The 24,869-nt window shown below is 39.8% G+C and overlaps 1 protein-coding gene and 1 pseudogene across 1 annotated transcript; both read right to left on the bottom strand.

Moving 5' to 3' along the window:
- Positions 1-4,809: 4,809 nt before the first annotated feature.
- On the bottom strand, positions 4,810-5,855 carry LOC133251149 (olfactory receptor 2T29-like). The gene has a single exon (XM_061423227.1). It carries the CDS (start codon positions 5,770-5,772, stop codon positions 4,825-4,827), a length of 948 nt encoding a protein of 315 aa, XP_061279211.1. The 5' UTR covers positions 5,773-5,855; the 3' UTR covers positions 4,810-4,824.
- Positions 5,856-9,430: 3,575 nt separating this feature from the next.
- Positions 9,431-11,492, bottom strand: LOC133251155 (olfactory receptor 2AJ1-like; annotated as a pseudogene).
- Between the last annotated feature and the right edge of the window lie 13,377 nt (positions 11,493-24,869).

A 24,869-nucleotide genomic window follows, 5' to 3' on the forward strand; every position in this document is an offset into this window, starting at 1 on the left:
TTCTCAGCATAGAGTCTTTCACCTCCTTGGTCAGGTTTATTCCTAAGTATTTCATTTAATTTTTTGATGTGATTTTTAAAGTTTTTTTTTTTTTTTTACTTTCTCTTTGTGATATTTCATTATTAGTGTGAAGATATGCAACAGAGTTCTGTATGTTAATCTTGTATCCTGCTACCTCATTGAGTTTGCTTATCCTTTTTAATAGTGTTTGTATGTAGTCTATAGGGTATTCTATATGGAGTATCTTGTAATCTGCATATAATGACAAATTCTACCTCTTTTCTTCCAACATGGGTATATTTTATTTTATTTTCTTGTGTGATTGCTATCACTAAGACTTCCAGTACTATGTTGAATTGAAGTGGTGAGAGTGAGCATCTTGTCTTATTTCAGATTTTAGCAGGAATGGTTTCAGCTTTTCATTGATGAGTATTATGCTGGCTGTGAGTTTGCCATGTAGAGATTTTTATTGTGCTATGTTCCCTCTATTCCCACTTTGGTGAGAGTTTTTATCATGACTAGATGTTGAATTTTATCTAATGATTTTTCTGCATCTATTTAGATGATCATGTGGTTTCTCTGGTGTATCATGTTTCATGAGATCATGTGTTTCTGTGGTGTTTCGTGTGGTGTATCACACTGATTGATTTGCATGTGTTGAATCATCCTTGTGACCCTGGGATGAATCTGACTTGATCATGATGTATGGTTTTTTTTTTTTTTAATTAAATTTATTTATTTTAATTAGAGGCTACTTACTTTACAATATTGTATTGGTTTTAACATGAATCCGCCACAGGTGTACATGTGTATGGTTCTTTTTATGTGCTGTTGGACTCAGTTTGCTAATGTTTTGTTCAGAATCCTTGAATCTATATTAATCAAAGATGTTGGCCTATGTATATATTTTTGGGAGTGTGTTTGTCTGGTTTGGAATCACAGTGATTGTGGTCTCTTAGAATTACTTTGGGAATGTTCCTTTTCATTCAATATTTTGGAAAAGTTTGAAAAGTATTGATGTAAGTTTTTCTTTGTATGTTTGATAGAATTCCCCAGTGAAGCCATTCAGTCCTGGACTTCTGTCTGCAGGGAGTTTTTTTTTTTTTTTAACTGCAAATTTTATTGTATGTCTAGTGATGGATTTGTTCCAATTATCTAGTTTTTTTCTTGATTAAATTTTGGTCAGCGATATATGTCTAGAAACTTTCTAGAAACATGTCCATTTGTTCTAGGTTGTGCAATTTGTTGGCAAATGTTCATAGCATTCTCTTGTATAGATTTTTTATTTTTTTTTATTTTTTTGTATTTTGGGATATATTGGTTATTATTTTTTCTCTTTCATTATGTTTTGTTAATTTGAGATCTCCATCTTTTCTTTCTTTCTTCTTATATATATGTATACCTGTACATATATATATCCAGTTCCAGTTCAGTTGCTCAGTCGCGTCCAACTCTTTGCGACCCCATGAACTGCAGCACGCCAGGCCTCCCTGTCCATCACCAACTGCCAGAGTCTACCCAAACCCATGTCCATTGAGTAGGTGAGGCCATCCAATGATCTCATCCTCTGTCGTCCCCTTCTCCTCCTGCCCTCCAATCTTTCCCAGCATCAGGGTCTTTTCAAATGAGTCAGCTCTTTGCATCAGGTGGCCAAAGTATTGGAGTTTCAGCTTCAACATCAGTCCTTCCAATGAATATTCAGGACTGATTTCCTTTAGGATGGACTGGTTGGATCTCCTTGCAGTCCAAGGGACTCTCAAGAGTCTTCTCCAACACCACAGTTCAAAAGCATCAATTCTTCAGCGCTCAGCTTTCTTTATAGTCCAACTCTCACATCCATACATGACTACTGGAAAAACCATAGCCTTGACTAGATGGTTCTTTGTTGACAAAGTAATTATATATGTGTGTGTGTGTGTGTGTGTGTGTCTCCCCTACCTCCACTCCTCCAGTCTCATGTTCTAGGTGATCACAGAATGCCAGACTGGGCTCCTGTGTTATGTAGCAACTTCCCACTAGCTCTCTATTTCACATGCATCATGTGTATTTTTTTAAGAACTAATCCAATCATCACCTTGAGGTCCTTTGCAGACACAGCTTCAACAGAAGTATTATGATTTTACATTTTGAAAAGTCATTATTTTCACTCAGTCTTATGATGCCTCATGGAAAATAAAGAAGATTCTTTTGAAGATGAATAGTAGAGGCCTTGATAATCCCAGTTAGGAAAAGCATTTTCATAATTGAATATGGTCTGTGTTCACCTTTTCCTTCTCACATATGGAATTTTCCCATTTGCCCATGAATCCTCCCAATTCAAGCATCTCTTAAGTCAGCTCAACTAGAACAGAATGACTAATCATAACACCAGTATTTAGGGAAGAATCTGAAAAATATGATTTTTTCCAGTTTCCCAGAAGTCACCCTAGTCTGTGTAAAGTTTAAACCTATTATTAAGTTAATTCCTAGTACTAGTTGATGCTGCACAAGGAGAGACACAAGGTCATGATGGGGGAGATTGTTAAGAAACAGCTTGCAAGAAGTGGTTTATTTTAAATAGTGGAATATCTTCTGTTTAACAAACACTTGGTTAGATTTATAAACTCTATAACCAGAAACAGTGTTGTGGAACAATTTAAAAATATAATCTCTAAAAGATCAGTACCAGGGTGTGAAGCGCATGCCAAATGACTACATATACTTAATATCCTTGATCTAGAGGAATTGTCCTTTGATGTCTCTCTTCTTTCCCTTTTAAAACTGGACTAAAACATATCCACAACACAGGAATGATGTGCAGATTAAAAGAATTGCTGAGTATATATTTTAGAACATTGCACAGGCAACAGTGTTAAATGCTTATATTAGGCATAATTAGAAGTTTCCCTTGCACAAGAGATGGTATCACTGCCTTCAGATCCCTTGTAAATCACAGAGCTGTGCACACTCACATAGTCCATCAGAGTGATCCTGCTCTGTCTACTTCTGCTTCATTGACTATACTAAAGCCTTTGACTGTGTGGCTCACAACAAACAGTGGAAAATTATTCTACAGATGGGAATACCAGACCAACCTACCTGCCTCCTGAGAAATGTGTATGGAGGCCAATAAGCAACAGTTAGAATTGGACATGGAACAATGGGCTCGTTCCAAATTGGGAAAGGAGTATGTCAAGGCTATATCATGTCACCTTGCTTATTTAACTTATTTTACTGTCTTCCATATGAATTCTCCTGAGGGCAGAAAAAAAGCTCTAGCCACCTGCTCTTCCCACCTCAGTGTGGTGAGCCTTACATGATGCAGAGTACATCATGTGAAATCCTGGACTGGATGAAGCACAAGCTGGAATCAAGACTGCAGGGAGAAATATCAATAACCTCAGATATGCACATGACACCACCCTTATGGCAGAAAGCAAAGATGAACTGAAGAACCTCTTGATGAAAGTGAAAAAGGATAATGAAAAAGCTGGCTTAAAACTCAACATTCAAAAAACAAAGATCATGGCATCTGGTCCCATCACTTCATGGCAAATAGATGGGGAGGCAATGGAAACAGTGACAGACTTTATTTTGGGGGGTTCCAAAATCACTGCAGATGGTGACTGCAGTCATGAAATTAAAAGATATTTGCTCCTTGGAAGAAAAGCTACAAAAAACCTAGACAGCATATTAAAAAGCAGAGACAGTACTGACAAAGGTCCATACAATCAAAACTATGGTTTTTCCAGGAGTCATGTATGGATGTTAGAATTGGACCATAAAGAAAGCTGAGTGCCCAAGAATTGATGTTTTTGAACTGTGGTGTTAGAGAAGACTCTTGAGAGTCCCTTGGACTGCAAGATCAAACCATTCAATCTTAAATGAAATCAGTCCTGAATATTCACTGGAAGGACTGATGCTGAAGCTGAAGCTTCTCTACTTTGGCCACCTGATGCGAAGAACTGACTTAGAAAAGACCCTGATTCTGTGGAAGATTGAAGGCAGGAGGAGAAGGGGATGACAGAGGATGAGATGGTTGGATGGCTTCACTGACTCAATGGACATGAGTTTGAACAAGCTTCAGGAGTTGGTGATGGACAGGGAAGCCTGGCATGCTGCAGTCCATGGAATCTCAAAGAATTGGATATGACTGAGGGACTGAACTGAATAATAAAATTGAGAACTCATGAAATCATCTGAAAAGTGCAAACCTGAATATACCAATATGGTGCAAATTAGAGTGTATCGATGGTAAGTGTAGGACATGTGATTGAAAAGCTACATTGTGCATGCATGGTTAGTTTCTCAGTCATGTCTAACTTTTTGCAACCCCATGAACTGTAGCTTGCCAGCATCTCTGTCCACTGTGTTTTTCAAGCAAGGATACTAGAGTGGGTAGTCATTGCTTTCTCCAGGGGATCTTTCCAACCCAGGGGTTAAACCTGAGTCTCCTGCATTGCAGACAGATTCTTTACCATCTGAGCCACCAAAGCAGCTAGAAAAGGTACATTAGGACCATGTTATTTATCAGGTTATCTTGAATTTTGTAAAGCTTATTGAATATATATGCCTACATCAGCTTCCTTACAAATTTGATTTGTGAGCTCTGGGAAAATTGGATATGTATGTTATGATCAGTCAAGTAGCATAACACTGTTAAATAGGAATTCCCCTGTTGCCATTGTAGTATGGTTCACATTACTTGAAATCTGAAAGAAAAAGTGTCATTTCTTTAATATTGTTGAAAACTGAAATCCAGAGTTAAATTTTTCCTAATAGCATCAGCATTAAATGGGGAACAATAGAGAATAGGAGTTCTTTAAAAAAAAAAAAAAAGTGGCATCATCTTTTCACTATAAACATCAGCTTTCTCCATAGAATGTTCCTCAGAGCCTCCAATACCTCCTTGTTCCTCAGGCTATAGATAAGGGGGTTGAGCATGGGGGTGATGATAACATCAAACACAAAGAGACACTGGTCCACATCTGTGGGGAGAGAGGAACCTGGGGTTGTGTAGATGATCATAGCTGGACCAAAGTAGAGGCTCACTACACTGAGGTGGGAAGAGCAGGTGGCCAGAGCTTTGTTTCTTCCCTCGGGGGCATTCATATGGAGGACAGTGAGAAAGATGAGGATGTAGGAGGTCAAGATGAGTCCAAAAGGTATGAGGAGGAAAACAATGCCAGATGCCAACACCACCTTCTCATAGGTTGAGGTATCCTCACAAGAGAGCTTCAGAAGGGCCATAATCTCACAGAAGAAATGGTGAACCTCCCTGGAGTCACAAGTAGAGAAATTCATAGCATAAACTGTGTGCATAAGGGAGATGAGCATACCCCCAAACCATGAACCAATGGCCATTTGCAAACAGACTCTGGGGGTCATGATGACTGGGTATCTGAGGGGGTAACAGATGGCCAGACAGTGGTCAAAGGCCATAAGTGTCAGGAGAACACACTCAGCCACTCCTAGCATCAAGTAAAGAAAGAGTTGGGCTCCACAGCCAATGTGAGAGATGAAACTCTGTCCAGAGAAGAAATCAGTGACCATCTTCGGGACAGTGGTGGAGATTAGGGTGAGGTCCATGAGAGAGAGCTGGCTGAGTAGGAAATACATAGGGGTGTGAAGGTGGGCATCACACCAGACCAGTAGGGCCAAGACTGAGTTTCCAGTGATGGCAACCCCAAGAATGAAGAGAATTATGGTGACGAGAAGGCCAGGATGCCTGGAGTCTGAGAAGAGGCCCAGGAGAATGAAGTCAGTAATGGAGGATTCATTTCCTTGCTTCATGTCTTAGTTGACTGGTTTGATCTGGAGGATCAAGGGAGAAAAACACAGAAAGTGAGACTGCTCTTCCTTTGTAAATATACCACTGACTTTTATCTTTTCCCAAAAATCAAATATTAATGAAGTGAATTCAAATATATAGTAGGATATTTAAATGTGGGCCAGATTAATGATTTGGCATCCACTGATATTTAAAAGGAGAAGGCAATGGCAACTCCCCAGTACTATATTTGCCTGGAAAATGTCGGCGCACGAGGAAGCGACTTAGCAGCAGCAGCAGCAGATATTTAAAAACATTATTTAGCAATCCATCTGACAGGATAGTCAATGCAAATGAAGAAAATATATTTTGGTCATATTGTTTAGCATTGTTTGGCACATTGTTGCTATAATTTTGTTAAGGATTAGAAGTGTGATCTTCATTCAGTACGAAAATTCCATACATCTTGGTAGTGTGATATACACCCAGACTTCTTTCAAAGTGGATTTTAATGCACAGCCACCACTGGGATCTGGGATGTTGGCATATTTATTGCTTCTAGATTCTCCAACTAAGTCTAGATTTATCCTTAGGGAACTCAGAGATCACAAGCAGGTGGCCTGGATATGGGTGAGAAATTTTACTGCCTAGTTCTGTAGAAAGATATCAAGAAGTGACGGTGGGATAAGTAAAGATAAGGGAGAAATCTGGGAAGTAGAGAGACATGATGGCAACACAGAATGAAAAGTAACAACTGGTGATGGAAGAAGTATCCTTTTTCAATCCATCTTCTCATGAGCATTATTCGCACCATATGTCTGCCTGACCATTCTATTGAAAGCATATCACTGGCTTGCTTTATTCCCTAACCCTTATTTTATATTCCTTCACCATCTGAAATCTTACTATTATTTGCATGTTTATTTATCTATCGTTTGTTCCCTCCATGAACATGCAGGTTCTCTGAGGGCAAAGTGTTGATTAAGTATTGCTTCCTCAGTGCCAATAAAGAACCTGGCAGGTACCAGGCACTCAGTCAGAATTTATGGGACACAGAAAAGGATGAAAAGCTTCTGTACATAGAAAGAGAGTTGAAAAAACAGGGATAAAGACCAGAATTCCTAGCAGAGTAGCATTATATAAATGGCTTAATCACATGCTCCTGGTGCTGACATTGATGTTCTACTCCCAAGAAACTCTTTATCTGCTGGCATTTTCCATGATTTTCCAAATCCAAGTTGGCCTCATTCTTCAGCTCCTCCAACTTCTATGCACAACTAAGGTCCCAGAGCTGCTCAGCAGGGAGTGGAGTGGAGCTGGACTTTCGACTAAGGGGAGGTGGCCTGTGCAAAATCAAAATGAACAGCATGAATTTTCCAGCTCTGGATATGGCTATCTCATACATATATCTAAGTTTAAAGAATTGAAAAGGTGATTTTCCAACATGATAGCATTGTGTTAAAGTAAGCAAATGAACTGAGTTCATCTCACAAATGAGTGACTAGGGAGAGGGTTCTATGCAGCCCTGCCCTGGCCTTTATGATTGTATGTTGAATTTACAAATTCAAGCATGAATTTGAGCATACATTGGTGAATGTGTAAATCTGAAGCCAGTATTTTAAATAGTTATGACTATATTGAATAATATGATTCTTTTTTTGAAACTAGGTTTGGTTAGAACTTCTTTCCAAAGCCTAGAAAACAACAAAGATGTTAAGATGTGTTTGATTCTTTTTGGGACTCTGTGGATTGTAGCCCACCAGGCTCCTCTGTCCATGGAATTTCCCAGGCAAGAATACTGGAGTGGGTTGCCATTTCCTTCTCTGGAGGATCTTTCTTTTATTTTTTTAAATATAAATTTATTTATTTTAATTGGAGGCTAAGTACTTTACAATATTGTGTTGGTTTTGCCATACATTGACTTGAATCTGCCATGGGTGTATATGTGTTCCCCATCCTGAACCACCCCCGCTCCAACCTCCCTCCCCATCCCATCCCTCTGGGTCATCCCAGGGCACAAGCCTCAAGCACCCCATATCATGCATCGAACCTGGACTGGCGATCTGTTTCATATATGATAATATACATGTTTCAATGCCATTCTCCCAAATCATCCCACCCTTGCCCTCTCCCACAGAGTCCAAAAGACTGTTCTATACACCTGTGTCTCTTTTGCTCTCTCGCATACAGTGTTATCATTACCATCTTTCTAAATTCCATATATATGTGGAGGATCTTTCTGACCCAGGGTTCAAATCCACAGCTCCTGAATTGGCAGGTGGATTCTTTACCACTGAGTCACGAAGGAAGCCTGAATAATAAGATGCTCTTTTTGAAACTTGACTTAGTTAGAACTTCTTTCCAAAGCCTAGAAAACAACAAAGATGACTTTAAAAAAAACTTTTTATTTTATATTGGAATATAGACAATTAACAATGTTTATTTTCAGATGGGCAAAAAAGAGACTCTAAACCACATTTCTGAGAACAAAGGATTGCACCTATGTTTATAACACAAAGAGTTTAACTATTTTTCTTAAACTCACCAGTTACTAACTAACTAGTAGTTGATCAGTTTAATAGCATTATAAACTGTGTATATGTAAATACAAATGACCCATGAACTTATCACATATAATGCCTCTGCTGCTGCTGCTAAGTCGCTTCAGTCGTGTCCCACTCTGTGCGACCCCATAGACGGCAATCCACCAGGCTCCCCCCTCCCTGGGATTCTCCAGGCAAGAATACTGGAGTGGGTTGCCATTTCCTTCTCCAATGCATGAAAGTGAAAGTGAAGTCACTCAGTCGTGTCTGACTCTTAGCGACCCCATGGACTGCAGCCTACCAGGCTCCTCGGTCCATGGGATTTTCCAGGCAAGAGTACTGGAGTGGGGTGCCATTGCCTTCTCCGATAATCTGCCTCAGGGTCTGGCAATTCACTAAATTCTCATGCAGCTGCTCAACTCTCCAGGAGGGTTTTATCATACAGCTGGGAGTTTATTCTGAAGCACTTTGAAGATGTTACCCCACACAGAGCGTCACAAATTATTTCTAATTCCTGTGTCTCCCCACAAGAGTGCAAGACAATTACTTGTTTCTCCACTGTGGGCTACCTTGTTATCATATGTGTTGTCATCCTTGTCACCTCCTGGAGATTCTTAATTCTTCTATATCTTCCTTTGTATTGTGCAGCTCATCAAGTCAAACATTAGGCTCTTTGTGAGTAGAATAAAGTCTTATAACTGATGATCTCGGTGAAGTTGGTACTGCAAGCTCATAGCTGATCCAGAATATCTCTGGTAGGCCATGAAGCAGAGATTAAATACAGCACTGTGGACAAGAGAGATACTGTGAACTCTCTGGGGAATGTGTCAGCTCAGTCCAGCCCTGGTAGGTAATTAGCTCAGCTACCAGGGGGCAAAGCCAAATTCATTCAGGGAAAAAAGTCACTCTCAGCCGTCTGCTCAGCAGGATGGTGGTTAAAAAGCAAAGTGAGATTTAAACTCTGATTCACCACTTTTTAGTACCTGCATGACCTGGGAAATTTCCATTGACTTCCTCACTTCTGTTTCCTCATCTACAAATTGGTGATAACAATAGACTTTCTCATCGAATTGTCCTTATGGTTAAATGTAATATTGAGTGTGAACAATATATCCTAATTGGCCATAATAGCCTTAAGATGAATTTTTAGGAGTCAATTACATTACAAAATATCGAATATTGATTTAACCTGGATTCAGAAAATTAAGATTATGTCATCTGGTCCCATCACTTCATGGCAAATAGATGGAGAAACAGTGGAAACAGTGGCTGACTTTATTTTGGGGGGCTCCAAAATCACTGCAGATGGTGATTGCAGCCATGAAACTAAAAGACACTTACTCCTTGGAAGGAAAGTTATAACCAACCTAGATAGCATATTAAAAAAACGGAGACATTACTTTGTCAACAAAGGTCCGTCTGGTCAAGGCTATGGTTTTTCCAGTAGTCATTTATGGATGTGAGAGTTGGAGTATAAAGAAAGCTGAGCACTGAAGAATTGATGCTTTTGAACTGTGGTGTTGGAGAAGACTCTTGAGAGTCCCTTGGACTGCAAGGAGATCCAACCAGTCCATCCTAAAGGAGATCAGTCTTGGGTGTTCATTGGAAGGACTGATGTTGAAGCTGAAACTCCAATACTTTGGCCACCTGATGTGAATCACTGACTCACTGGAAAAGACCTGGTGCTGGGAAAGATTGAAGGTGGGAGGAGAAGGGGACGACAGAGGATGAGATGGTTGGATGGCATCACCAACTCAATGGTCGTGAGTTTGAGTAAACTCTGGGAGTTGGTGATGGACAGGGAGGCCTGGCATGCTGCAGTCCATGGGGTCGCAAAGGGTCAGACACGACTGAGCAACTGAACTGAACTGATGGCTGAATTGGGTTGTTGTGTGGTAGAAACCAACCCAACATGGTAAAACAATTTTCCTCCAGTCATCAAATAAGTTTTAAAAAATGAACAAAAGAAGAGGGATCTATCATTCCAGCAACACAAATGAAGCAAGCTCACAGGATTAGGAGAAAGGCTATTTTTACACAGAGAACTGGTTGTTATTCAGGCCTCATATATATTTACTTCAAAGTGGTATAGTTTTGTGCTCCTCTACTCTCATAGAACTCATTGATTTAGTTATTTCAAACTGACTTTATCAGGAGAGAGGGTATAAATTCAACATTTGTAGAGAGAAGATGAAGACAGGGAGAGTTTCATTGGGTTTTATCAGATCCTACCACCTCTCAGGTAGATCTTAACTCTGAACTGTCTACTCAATGGGACATAGGAGCCTGCTCTGAGATAGGGTGCATGCTGAGCATCTTCCTTATTGAGCCCACAACTTCCCTGTTCCTTAGCCTATAGATGAGGGGGTTCAGCATCGAGGTGAGGATGGTGTCAAACAAAGAGAGCCTGGTTCAGAGCAGAGGTGTGAGAAGATCAGGCCTCATGTATATTAGCATGGCTGGGGCATAGTAAAACGTGACCACAGTAAGATGGGAGGAGCAGCAGCCAGGGCCTAGTTCCTGCCTTCAGGGGAGTTCATTTGCAGGACCTGGAGGAAGACGAGAGTATAGGAAGTCAGAATGAGGCTTGTGGGGAGAAGAACCACAACGATGCTGGTCACTACTACTCCTTTCTCATAGGCAGATATGTCCTCACAAGACAGCTTCACAAGGGCTTTGCCTTCACAAAAAAAGTGGTAGAGCTCTCAGGAGCCACAGAGGGGAACGTGCATGGCATAAGCCGTGTGGACCAAGGGTGCCAGAGCCCCTCCCACCCAGGACCCCACAGCCACCAGCTGGAAAACCCAGTGGCTGATGATGATTGAGTATTTGAGAGGATGACAGGTAGCCACATAGCGGTCATAAGCAATGAGTGTCAGGAGGAGACACTCTGCTATCCCAAGAGTCAAGGTAAAGAAGATTTGGGCCCCACGGCCAATCAGGGAAGTGTTTCTCTTCCCTGAGAAAAAGTTGACCACCATTTTGGGGACTGTGCAAGAGATGAAAATCAGGTCAATGAGAGAGAGTTGGCTAAGGAGGAAATACATGGAGGTATGAAAGTAGGGATCTGTCCAGATGGGAAGGATCAAGCTGGTATTTCCAATGATGTAGATGAGGAGGATGAGATCAGTATGTCTCCTTCCTGGGAAAAGGCCCAAGAGAATGAAATCTGTTCTCAGTGTCTTGTTTCCTGTCTCCATGTTGTCTCCTTACCAGTTTCACCTGAAAGAAAACGGAGACTTTTAAACACATGTGTAACTGAGAAAGGAATTAAACCAGAAACATAAATTTAGTAATTGATGGCATAACATAGAACATTTTGGGGGAACTGAAAACAGAATTTTATCTGCTTCATAAAGGTGCTAAAACCATAGGAGAAAAATTAATAACTAGAGCATAAAAGTGACACTAGATTTTTTTTCCCCATCAATGTCCTAACCCTTCCTGTAGGCAAGCGTTTTCACTTTTAATTATCTTCTTCTCATAATATGAACAATTCTAATATTTATGCATTTTTTCATACTCATAGTTTCGGTCAATGCAATCTCAATATCACACAAGGATACTTTAATGAAATAAATCTATAGTTTAGGTATAATATGAACTAAACACATCTACTGAAGTTAACAATTGTGTTTTGGGAAACTCTAATATCACATATTTAACTTGATGTTGAATTTCCTTCAGGATCAGATCAGATCAGGTCAGTCACTCAGTCGTGTCCGACTCTTTGTGACCCCATGAATTGCAGCACGCCAGGCCTCCCTGTCCATCACCAACTCCTGGAGTTCACCCACACTCACGTCCATCGAGTCAGTGATGCCATCCAGCCATCTCATCCTCTGTCGTCCCCTTCTCCTCCTGCCCCCAATCCCTCCCAGAATCACAGTCTTTTCCAATGAGTCAACTCTTCGCATGAGGTGGCCAAAGTACTGGAGTTTCAGCTTTAGCATCATTCCTTCCAAAGAAATCCCAGGGCTGATCTCCTTCAGAATGAACTGGTTGGATCTCCTTGCAGTCCAAGGGACTCTCAAGAGTCTTCTCCAACACCACAGTTCAAAAGCATCAATTCTTCGGTGCTCAGCCTTCTTCACAGTCCAACTGGGGCCATTGAATGCTGAAATATACTAGGGCTTCAGAAAATTTTTCCCTCTTAGTAGAATGGGTTTTCTAAGTCTTCCTGCACCAAATGTATTCAGAGATTAAACAAGCAGCAAAGATTAAATTTGATATCTCTCAGAAGGATAATAAAGGACACAATTTTTAAAGTTGATGCCCATTCTTACTGTATTTTAGAGTCAACTTGGATGGAATTTTATTTCATTTATATAGAGAGAAACAAGGAAATTGCCTTAAGGTTTAGAGCTTCCCCCCAGTTGCCCTTTGCATTGATGGCCAACCTAATCCATCAGAAAAAGAAATACCCAGATACCTGAGTGAAATGCAGATAAAGTAGTTTATTGAATCTCTGTGAACACAGTAGCCTCTGCCTTGAGTCCCTCAGCCAGAGGGAGGAGGTGCTGCCCTATCTCTTTCTTTCTACTTGGTTTCTTGAACCACTTTGAGCTTTTACTTGTGGCTCTTAGACATTACTATGTATCAGGACCACATGGACTGCTTACTATTAATAAAATGTACTCCCAGAGAATTGGATGCTTAGGTCTAGGATGAGATCCTGAAACCTTCATCTGTAAGTGGAGCCCATGTGATTCTGATGTTGGAAATATAGGCTGTGCTTGAGAAGCCTGATCCTGGATAAGTTCTGTGTATGCGTGTTAAGTCATTTCAGTCACATCTGACTCTTTGTGACCCTATAGACTGTAGCTTTCCAGGCTCCTCTGTCTATGGGATTCTCCAGGCAAGAATACTGGAGTGGGTTGCCATGCCCTCCTCCAGGGCATCTTCCTGGCCCAGGGACCGAACCCAAGTCTCTTACATCTCCTGTACTGCCATGCAGGTTCTTTACCATTAGTGCCACCTGGGAAGCCCTCTGGCTAAGGCACAGGGCTCATATTCAGTAGTGATGTCTGTGCATTGTGTTACATACTCCTCTTAGCCCCAGAAACACATGCATAAATTGTATTTCATATTTTCTCTTAAACTACATAATTAACTGAATTGATTGGTACCTTTAGATTGCTGCAGAGCTTTGATCCTGTAACCATAGGCAGTAGTGGAATAATTACTATTGTTCTGTGTCATATATCAAATTTATTAACTGAAGCCAATAGATCTGATAAAATGCTATTATACACCTTGATGTCCATACATTTCATGGATCCCCAGGTGATTAAAAACAGCATTTTCTGTTTCAAATGAAGAATTTATTACTCTCAATGGAGTTTGCCTCTCAGAGCCACCAAAGTGAACTGATAGCAGCTTGATGCCTTTGCATGAATGATCAATGCCAAAATAATTTATTGCTTTACTGAGTTACCTTAACAAACTATGGAGAGCACAGTCATATTAGTGACTTGATATAAGTTGTTGTTCCAAATTTTCCAATAAGTAGTTTCATAGGCCCACACTATGAATTTTACCACTTCTATAAATCTTCCTAAACCAACCACACTTTGTGTGTGTGTAATTAAAAATTATGGAAGTAGCCAAAGATGTACTGAGGTGAGAGAGGGTTAGCTCTTTTTCCAATGACCCCACTAAAACAGGGGGAAAATAAATAAAAAAGCAACTTAGGAAGTTTCAGACTAAATTCTGTCAGACCTACAGACATTTACTGACCAAACATGTATGAGAAACAGGCTCACAAGAAACTTCATGGAATCTATTCTGTGAGTTCAAGGAAGCCTAGTCTTCCTAGATGTTCTCACCACCTTCTGTATGAACAATTAATTTCATTCATTCAACAGTGAGAGGTAGGTTTCTAGCATCCAGAAAGCCAGCATTGTGCAAACAGAATCCAAAGTTTAAGGCTTGATATGGCCTGGCTGGTGAGTTTAGCCTAGATCCCTCATAATTTAAAGTAAGGATACACAAAACCAAGCTTTACTCATGAGTAGAGAATGTATCTAAGACAACTTTTAATAGTTAATCCATATGTTAAGGTTACATTTAATTTTACTTGTAGCAACCCATTTCTACTATTCACCATGTTAAACAGCAAGACACTATTTCCACCAATACAATTTTATCTTGTCAATCTTTAATTAGTGATTATCCATTTCTTCTTAAGTAAAACATTTAAGAGCCTCTGGTCTAGAACCTAAGAGCTCATCTAGTTCAATATTCTTTGATTCTAACACAACTGAGCACAAAACCTAATTGATACTGTGAAATACTTTCACACTGAAACTGGTAACCTTGTTAGGTTTTCTCTTTTACCAATATTTTGATATTCTGAGGCCACATACCAGTGTTTTGTTCTTTAAAAAAACTGTCATATGAGTTGACTGACAGTGTAAATGAAGTCTAACATATCTTAATTCTGGTCCCTGGAGCACAGACTCTACAGGAGAATTTATCTCTTTCTCTATCTCTACTCTCTCTTTTTTAAAAAGATTCTAATCTAGATTGAATGGCTTGATGAAGGAAAAAAGTTCCTGTGTTATTTCTCATGATCCACATGTAGGAGGCATGAATATCCCTGGAATCCTGGCTGTCTAGAGCAGATAAAACATGTCCAGGAACCAGCAAAACCATTTTGCATGTTGGCTCTTCCCCAGGAGGCAGTAAAGAAGTGGGAGTTCAGATATGCCAAGCTAAAGTTTTTTGTTTGTAATTTACTTCATTGGCTCAATACAGTATGGTCCAACTCATTCACTGGATGACAGTGTTTCACTCACTTTAGCTGTACAGTGAGGTTGGTGTGTCCAGAAGGAGATGCTTTAGCTCAAGGGACAGTTGATACAGAACTACTTAGGAGAAATGAGCGCTTGACAAGTTCATCACTGAATCACTCTCTTTTGTACAGAATCTGGCTGTTTACAAATATTTTCTGGTTGGATGAGCCACAAAAACCACTGGGATAGAGACAGCAGGGGTTTCCCCCCCTCTACACCATAGATTAAGAAATTTATACTCCAAGAAATTAAGTGAGCTGTTGGTCAGAAAATAGATACTTGAACCTACTGAATCTTGTGCTCAAGTGTATCTTCCTCTCAAAATGCACTCTCCTGTGCAAGTAAGATGACAGTATTATAGTGATTTTTATTCTCTATTTTAACAAAATGCTCTCTATAATTAACACCAAAAATACTCCAGCCATGGAGGGATATTAGAGTTTGGATTATTCAGGCAAGTGAGGAGAACATCAAGAGAAAATTAAGTGAGAATTTTTCTCTTGTCTGAAACTGAAAGTCTGAGGAGTAAGTCTTTGTTTCTTATTCATTTCTGAACAAGTGATTTGGCATTAAATAAATGTCTGTAGTAAGAGGCTGGTGAAAGCTAAGTGAAGTGCCAGGGTAGAGGACAGTTTGGGCAAGAGGTAAGGATGGCTATTCTCCCAAGGTATAATAGAAGAAGATGTCTTATGAGCAGTTAGTCAAATCTAGAAGATGAAAGGTGTGCTAATTCTGCACCTTACAAGGAAAGTATTATATAGACTATATTCTTATTAAAAACAAAGTATAAAAGGAATCTAAAAAACAAAAACTCTCAGATCAATGCCAATGTTAATGCAGGAAATGCACAAGATGGATTGAAAAGAAATTGCTGAGAAGAGCAAAAAAACAGAACATGGACATGAGGAAACACAAACTAGAAGGGAATAGAATCAAACAATTGGAATGCACTTTGTGAGAATGACTGACATGTAACTAATTTAACATGGAATATTTTGTTTAGGTAACAGAAAAGTATGTATAAATACATTTTGTAAGTCATTGTTTTTGTAATGAAATTATTTAAAATCTCATCTCTGGAGGTGTGCGAGTATTTGTGTGTAAACATGGGTATAAACTTATATTTTAGGTGATTCATTTACTTATGTATACTTTAGATGGCCTCTTAGTCTTTATATTTCAGTAGGTTATTTTCCTCCCACTCTCTAACAAACAGAGAACATCAAAATTCTTGCATACTTTGTTTAGGTGGAGAACATGGTTTTCATTTATCACTGTAAACCCAAACAATTTTATAGCATTTTCTACATAGCTGCTAGATGTAGGACACTATCTGGGCAAGAAAATTTCATTGTCATTAGATATAGGATGTTCTGTCTCCTTTAATTTCAGGAGACACACTTTTGCTTTCTGTGGAAGAAGAATGGAATGTTCCAATTCTTTGAGAGGCAGATCAAAGGCTCAACTCTTATAAAGCCCATTACAAAATAGGATAGTAAAACTTAATTCTTTTGTGGACAACGCATACAGGGAGAACATTTCTCTTCTACCTGTGTTTGTAGATGTAGTAGCATACTTCAGTTCAGCTCAATTCAGATGCTCAGTCGTGTCTGACTCTTTGCAACCCCATGAACCGCAGCACGCCAGGCTTCCCTGTCCATCACCAACTCCCGGAGTCCACCCAAATCCATGTCCATTGAGTCAGTAAGGCCATCCAATGATCTCATCCTCTGTCATCCCCTTCTCCTCCTGCCCTCAATCTTTCCCAGCATCAGGGTCTTTTCAAATGAGTCAGCTTTTTGCATCAGGTGGCCAAAGTATTGGAGTTTCAGCTTCAACATCAGTCCTTCCAATGAATATTCAGGACTGATTTCCTTTAGGATGGACTGGTTGGATCTCCTTGCAGTCCAAGGGACTCTCAAGAGTCTTCTCCAACAACACAGTTCAAAAGCATCAATTCTTCGGCACTCAGCTTTCTTTATAGTCCAACTCTCACATCCATACATGACCATTGGAAAAACTAGCCTTGACTAGATGGACCTTTGTTCACAAAGTAATGTCTCTGCTTTTTAATATGCTGTCTGGGTTGGTCATAACTTTCCTTCCAAGGAGTAAGCGTCTTTTAATTTCACGGCTGCAATCACCATCTGCAGCGATTTTGGAGCCCCAAAAAATAAAGTCAGCCACTGTTTCCACTGTTCCCCCATCTATTTGCCATGAAGTGATGGGAACGGATGCCATGATCTTAGTTTTCTGAATGTTGAGCTTTAAGCCAACTTTTTCAATCTCCTCTTTCACCCTCATCAAGAGGCTCTTTAGTTCTTCCTCGCTTTCTACCATAAGGGTAGTGCCATCTGCATATCTGACGTTATTGATATTTCTCCCAGCAATCTTGATTCCAGCTTGTGCTTCCTCCAGCTCAGCGTTTCTCATGATGTACTCTGCATATAAGTTAAATAAGCAGGGTGACGATATACAGCTTTGACGTACTCCTTTTCCTATTTGGAACCAGTCTGTGATTCCATGTCCAGTTCTAACTGTTGCTTCCTGACCTGCATATCATACATAGTGAGGTCAAAATTGGAAAGCAAAAAGTTCCAATCTTAGTGTGAATGTTTAGAAAGTATCCTTACTAGTATTGTCATTTTGTGCCTCACCTCACCTGAAATCCTCAAGGTCCCTTCGTGGTGTTGTTGCTCTGTTCAGTACAGGTCTAGACCTGGTGGCATCTGGATGACTGACTTGGTCTTTATCATGATTATTCATTTCACTTCTCCTTGAGCCTCATCACTGCACTGCAATGGATTAAATAATAAGGTGCTCAACACAGGAAGACCTTGTGCAGCCAAATCTTCTCCAGGATTTGACAAATCTTCTCTATAACAGAACCAATAAGAGCCTTAATTAACTCACAACTTAACTCACCTTAACTCACAACTGAGAGTTGGCGTACTGTCCCTCCCACTGCTGATATCACTGGGTAAAAATAGCCCAGGTTACTCCTGTAGTGTCTTTTCTATACCAGTGTCTCCCCAACTTGTCCAACTGTAGAAATCACCTGAGGATTGAGGAAACACAGGAATTCTAATGTTCCTGAATCAAAATGCCAGGAATATGTGTATTTATCAAGGTCTCTTTGTCATTACCACCAGACAAGTGTGGCAAAAGCTGATTAATGGAAGATTTTATTTGATCACCAAAAAGTGATAGCAGAGGACAGAGCTCCTGGTAATAGATCTTAATGCTGGCTGCAGGCAGAAATTGTCTGCATCATTCAAGAACAGGGTGGTATAGCCTTACCACTAGTAATTTAACCTTTCTCCCCACCCTTGTTCTAATATGTAGGTAACATGGAGAAACACTGTTTCCTCTTTCCTCCCAATAGATGATTAAATCTGCTACTCTTAGGAAACATGAAGGGTGAAAAAGAAAGACCCTGAATGTGTTTGTCTTCCATGCTGGAGTATGTATGGATACAGGCAGAGCCTTGATACAAAGCCTTTACCCACAAATGTGCTCAATAATAGTTGTTAACTTGGTATTACTGTTGGTTTAGGGTTTGCAGAAAAAGTGCCATTCAACCTGGTTATTGGGTAGTTCCAATCACCTTTGGGGATTAGAGCAGTAAGTTCCAAATCCCAGATCCCAGACAGAGATCCCAGTGGCATTGGCTCTGTTTTTTGAAGTTTTATTTTCCTGGATTTTCCAGCTTGTGTGTTAGACATTAGGCTGAGTGAGTTAATAGGATACCATCTGAAAACAGAGCCTTATTAGAGATCTGTGTCCTCATTGATAAATTAAGAAGTCAGACTACATGGTTTCAAGTTAGAAATTTTACCAAAAAAATGAATCATAATCATCCCTATCCTCAGTTACTTTCTTCATGCATCTGGGACAAATTAGTGTGGTGAGCATATTTTCAAGAAACTTGACCATTTGAATGTATTCTTTGGAAAAAATGTCTATTCAGGTCCTTTGCCCCTTTAAAAAAAATGGATTATTAGAGTTTTCATTACTGAGTTGTTTTTATGAGTTCATCAATATATTTGGAATGCTTTATCAGATATGTGGTTTTTTTAATTTTTTTCTCATAATCTGTAAATTTCCTATTTATTTTTATTGATTGTTTCTATTTCTGTGCAGAGATTTTTCATCTGATGTCCTACTTGTTGATTCTTGCTTCTGTTGCTTGTGCTTTTGGGGTCATATCCAAAAAAAAATCACTGCCAAAATCAATGTCAGGAAGCTTTTCTCCTAGGTTTTCTCCTATGAATTTTATGTGAATGATGCAAGATAGAGGTCCAATTTCATTCCTTTGCATTTGCATATCCAATCATTTGTTGAAGAAACTATCACTTCAACCAAGTATTCTTGGATCTCTTTTCAAGTATTAGTTGATTGTATACGCCTGGATATATTTCTGGATTCTCAATTCTGTTCCATTGGTCTATGTGTCAGTTTTTATGCCATTATCATACTGTTTTGATTACTATAGCTTTGTATTATAGTTTCAAGTCAAGTAGTGTGATGTCTTCTTTCACTTTTGTTCTTTTTCAGGATTTCATTGTCTATTCAGGATCTTTTGTGGTTCCATACAAATTTTAGGGTTGTCTTTTCTATTTATCAGAGAAGGCAATGGCACCCCACTCTGGTACTCTTGCCTGGAAAATCCCATGGTGGGCTGCAGTCCATGGGATTGCTAAGAGTTGGACATGACTGAACAACACTTCACTTTGACTTTTCACTTTCATGCCTTGGAGAAGGAAATGGCAAGCCATTCCAGTATTCTTGCCTGGAGAATCCCAGGGACAGGGGAGCCTGGTGGGCTGCCGTCTATGGGGTCACACAGAGTCGGACATGACTGAAGTGACTTAGCAGCAGCAGCAGTTTCTATTTATGTGAGAAATGCCCTTAGGATCTTGATAGGGATTGCATTGAATCTATAGTTGGCTTTGTGAGATATGGATATTTTTGATAATATAAATTCTTCTATCCACTGATTAGATCAGATCAGTCGCTCAGTTGTGTCTGACTCTTTGCGACCCCATGAATCACAGCACGCCAGGCCTCCCTGTCCATCACCAACTCCCGGAGTTCACTCAGACTCACGTCCATCGAGTCAGTGATGCCATCCAGCCATCTCATCCTCTGTCGTCCCCTTCTCCTCCTGCCCCCAATCCCTCCCAGCATTAGAGTCTTTTCCAATGAGTCAACTCTTCGCATGAGGTGGCCAAAGTACTGGAGTTTGAGCTTTAGCATCATTCCTCCCAAGGAAATCCCAGGGCTGATCTCCTTCAGAATGGACTGGTTGGACCTCCTTGCAGTGCAAGGGACTCTCAAGAGTCTTCTCCAACACCACAGTTCAAAAGCATCAATTCTTCGGCACTCAGCCTTCTTCATAGTCCAACTCTCACATCCATACATGACCACAGGAAAAACCATAGCCTTGACTAGACGGACCTTTGTTGGCAAAGTAATGTCTCTGCTTTTGAATATGCTATCTAGGTTGGTCATAACCTTCCTTCCAAGGAGTAAGCGTCTTTTAATTTCATGGCTGCAGTCACCATCTGTAGTGATTTTGGAGCCCCAAAAAATAAAGTCTGACACTGTTTCCACTGTTTCCCCATGAAGTGATGGGACCAGATGCCATGATCTTCGTTTTCTGAATGTTGAGCTTTAAGCCAACTTTTTCAATCTCCACTTTCACTTTCATCAAGAGGCTTTTGAGTTCCTCTTCACTTTCTGCCATAAGGGTGGTGTCATCTGCATATCTGAGGTTATTGATATTTCTCCCGGCAATCTTGATTCCAGCTTGTGTTTCTTCCAGTCCAGCGTTTCTCATGATGTACTCTGCATATAAGTTAAATAAACAGGGTGACAATATACAGCCTTGACGAACTCCTTTTCCTATTTGGAACCAGTCTGTTGTTCCATGTCCAGTTCTAACTGTTGCATCCTGACCTGCATACAAATTTCTCAAGAGGCAGAAGGTATCTCTTCACTTGCTAGTGTTTTCTTCAATTTTCTTTGTCAATGTCTTATACTTTTCATTGTACAGATCTTTCACCTCCTTGGATAAATTTACTTCTAAGTCTGTCATTGTTTTGATGCTGTTATGAATGAGACTGTTCTCTGTATTACTTTGTTAGGCAGTTCATTTTTGATGCATAGAAAAACAACTAATTTTTCTATGTTGATTTTTATATTCTACAACTTTACTGAATTGTTTATTAGTTACAACTGTTTTTTTTTTTAATCCTTAGGATTTCCTTTATAGAAGACGATTCCATCCGCAAACAAATAATTTTACTTCATAGTTTATCTATATTTCGTTTTTTTGGTTTGATCTCTCTTGCTAGGACTTCTAGTACTATCTTGAAAAGTAGAGTTGATAATAGACACCTTTTTCTTATTCCTAATCCCAAAAGAAAACATTCAGTCTTTCACTATTGGATATGATGTTAGCTGTTAGCTTGTCATATATGGCCTTTATTATGTTGAGATATGTTACTTCTATTTCCACTTTTTGAGGATATTTGTAATGAATTGATTTGGAATTTTGCCAAATGTTTTTTTCACTATCTATTGAGATGATCATATAATTTTTACCTTTAATTCTATTAATGTGTTATGTTATATTTATTGATTTGAGTATGTAGAACCATTCTTGCATCCTAAGCACAAATTTCACTTGATCATGGCATATGTTCCTCTAATGTGCTGTTGAAATGATTACTAGTATTTTTGTTGTTGTTCAGCCCCCAAATCACGTCTGACTTTTCACAACCCCATTGACTGTAGTACATCAGGCTTCCCTGTCCCTCACCATCCCCCGGAGTTTGCCCAAGTTCTTGTCCATTGCATTTGTGATGTCAAGCAACCATATCATCCTCTGTCACCCTCTTCTCCTTCTGCCTTCAATCTTTCCTAGCATCAGGGTCTTTTCCAATCAGTTGGCTGCTCGCATCAGGTGGCCAAAAACTGGAGCTTCAGCTTCAGCATCAGTCCTTCCAACCCTGAATATTCAGGGTTGATTTCCTTTAAGACTGACTGATTTGAACTCCTTGCTGTCCAAGGGACTCTATTTAGTTAAGGACTTTTTGTATCTATATTATCAGGGATTTTAGTCTGTAATCTCCTTGTCCTTCAGTGTTCTTATCTGATTTTGCTATCAGGGTAATTCTGGCTTCATAAAATAAGTTTGGGAATATTCCTTCCTCTTCAGTTTTGGAAAGAGTTTGAGAAGAACTGGCATTAATTATTCTTTACATGTTGGTAGATTCCATTTTTCAAGCCATCTGATTCTGAACTTCTCTTTGGTGGGAGGTATTTGACTATGAATTCAATCTTCTTACTATTAAATAATAATTGGTCTGCTCAGATTTTCTATTTATTCATTAAATCTTGGTAGGTTTTACATTTCTAGGAATTTATCTACTTCTTCTTCTGCTGCTGCTAAGTCACTTCAGTCGTGTCAGACTCTGTGCAACCCCATAGACGGCGGCCCACCAGGCTACCCTGTTGCTGGGATTCTCCAGGCAAGAACACTGGAGTGGGTTGCCATTTCCTCCTCCAATGCATGAAAGGGAAAAGTGAAAGTGAAGTCACTCAGTCGTGTCCGACTCTTCACGATCCCATGGTCTGCAGCCCACCAGGCTCCTCCGTCCATGGGATTTTCCAGGCAAGAGTACTGGAGTGGGGTGCCATTGCCTTCTCCACTATTTCTTCTAGGTTATCTAATTTGTGGTCATGTAATTGTTTATAGTAGTTCTTATGATTCTCAGTGTTTCTTTTTCCTTGAGGTTTAAAATTAGTTTTTTAAAAAAGAAATTAGCTGTTACTATTTGTTTATTTTTGGCTGTATTGGTTATGGTCTTCATTGCTGTGTGTGGGCTTTCTCCATTTGTGGAAAGCAGGGGGCTACCCTTAGTTGTGGCATGAAGGCTTCTCATTGCAGTGGCTTCTCTTATTGCAGATCCTGGGCTCTAGAATGCATGGGGTTCAGTAGTTGAGGCATGCAGTCTCAGCAGTTGCAGCTCATGGGCTATAGAGCACAGACTCAGTAGTTGTAGCACACTGGCTTAGTTGTCCCACGGCACGTGGAATCTTCCCAGACCAGGGATTGAACCTGTGTCCCCTGCATTGGAAGGTGAATTCTTAACCACTGGACCACCAGGGATGTCCATAAAGTAATTTTTATTTGAGATTTCTTTCCCTTAATATATGCATTTATCACTATAAACATTTTAGAACTACTTTTGCTGCTAAGTTTTGATATATTGTATTTCCATTTTCACTTGAATTTGACTTTTGATTTTCCTTTTTAGTTCTATTTAGCCAGCTGGTTGTTTAAAAGTATGTTGTTTTGGGGAACACGTGTACACCCGTGGCGGATTCATGTTGATGTATGGCAAAACCAATACAATATTGTAAAGTAAAAAAATAAAATAAAAGTATGTTGTTTAATTCCCACATATTTGTAGATTTTCTTCTTGTAATTGATTTCTAGTTTCATACCATTGTGGTTGGAAAGATGTATGATATGATTTCAATCATTTTTAGTTTGTTAGGGATGCTTTGCAGCCTAATATATCCTGTCCTTGAAAATGTTCCATGTGAGCTTGAGAACAATGTATATTCTACTGCTTAAATCTGATGTGAAGTAGTTTAATTCCTGTGTTTCCTTATAGATTTTTCCATCTGCATGATCTATCCATTGTTAAATGTGGGCTATTGAAATCCCTTGCCATTATTTTTTTGTTCTCCATTTCTCCCTTAATATCTGTATGCTTTATATATTTGGGTGCTCCAATGTTGTGACTCAGATAGTACAGAATGTGCCTACAATGCAGGAGACCCAGGTTCGATCCCTGGGTCGGGATGTTCCCCTGGAGAAGGGGATGGCTATCCACTCCAGTATTCTTGCCTAGAGAATTCCACAGACAGAGGAGCCTTGTAGGCTACAGGCCATGGGGTTGCAAAGAGTCAGACACAACTCTGACTGACTAACACTTTCACTTTTCAGTGTTGGGTGAATATATATTTATGATTCTTACCTCATTCTGATTAATTGACACCTTTATTATTATATAATAATCTTCCTTTTCTCTTGTTATGGTTTTTTCTTAAGGCCTGTTTCATGCGATACAAGTTATCAGTTCAGTCGCTCAATCATGTCTGACTCTTTGCAACCCCATGGACTGCAGCAAGCCAGGCCTCCCTGTCCATCATCAACTCCCAGAGCTTGCTCAAACTCATGTCCATCGAGTAGCTGATGCCATCCAACCATCTCAACTTCTGTCATCCCCTTCTCCTTATATACTTTGACTTCTCCTCCTTATATACTTATACAGATATAGGTATAGCTGCCCTTGATCTCTTTTGTTTCTATTTCTATGGGATATCTTTTTCCATCTCTTCACTTTTAGTCTATGTGCTTAGTCACTCAGTAGTGTCTGACTCTTTGCAATCTCTTGGACTGTAGCCCACCAGGCTCCTCTGTCCATGCGGATTCTCCAGGCAAGAATATTGGAGTGGGTTACTTTGCCCTGCTCCAGGGGATGTTCCCAACCAAGGGATCAAACCCAGGTCTCCCGGTTTGCAGATGAATTCTTTACTGTCTGGGCCACCAGGGAAGCTATGTGTGGCCTAATACATGAAGTAAGTCTCATATGGACAGCAAAATTTTGGTCTTCTTTTTTTTTCTACATTCAGTCAGTTCAGTTGCTCCGTCTTGTCTGAATCTTTGCAATCCCATAAACCGCAGCTCGCCAGGCCTCC

This window comes from Bos javanicus, chromosome 7, assembly GCF_032452875.1.
Source record: "Bos javanicus breed banteng chromosome 7, ARS-OSU_banteng_1.0, whole genome shotgun sequence".
Classification (NCBI taxonomy): Eukaryota; Metazoa; Chordata; class Mammalia; order Artiodactyla; family Bovidae; genus Bos; species Bos javanicus.

Bases quoted from the DNA above. Each gene is read 5' to 3' on its own strand.
- LOC133251149 (XM_061423227.1), bottom strand. From the start codon at position 5,772: ATGAAGCAAGGAAATGAATCCTCCATTACTGACTTCATTCTCCTGGGC.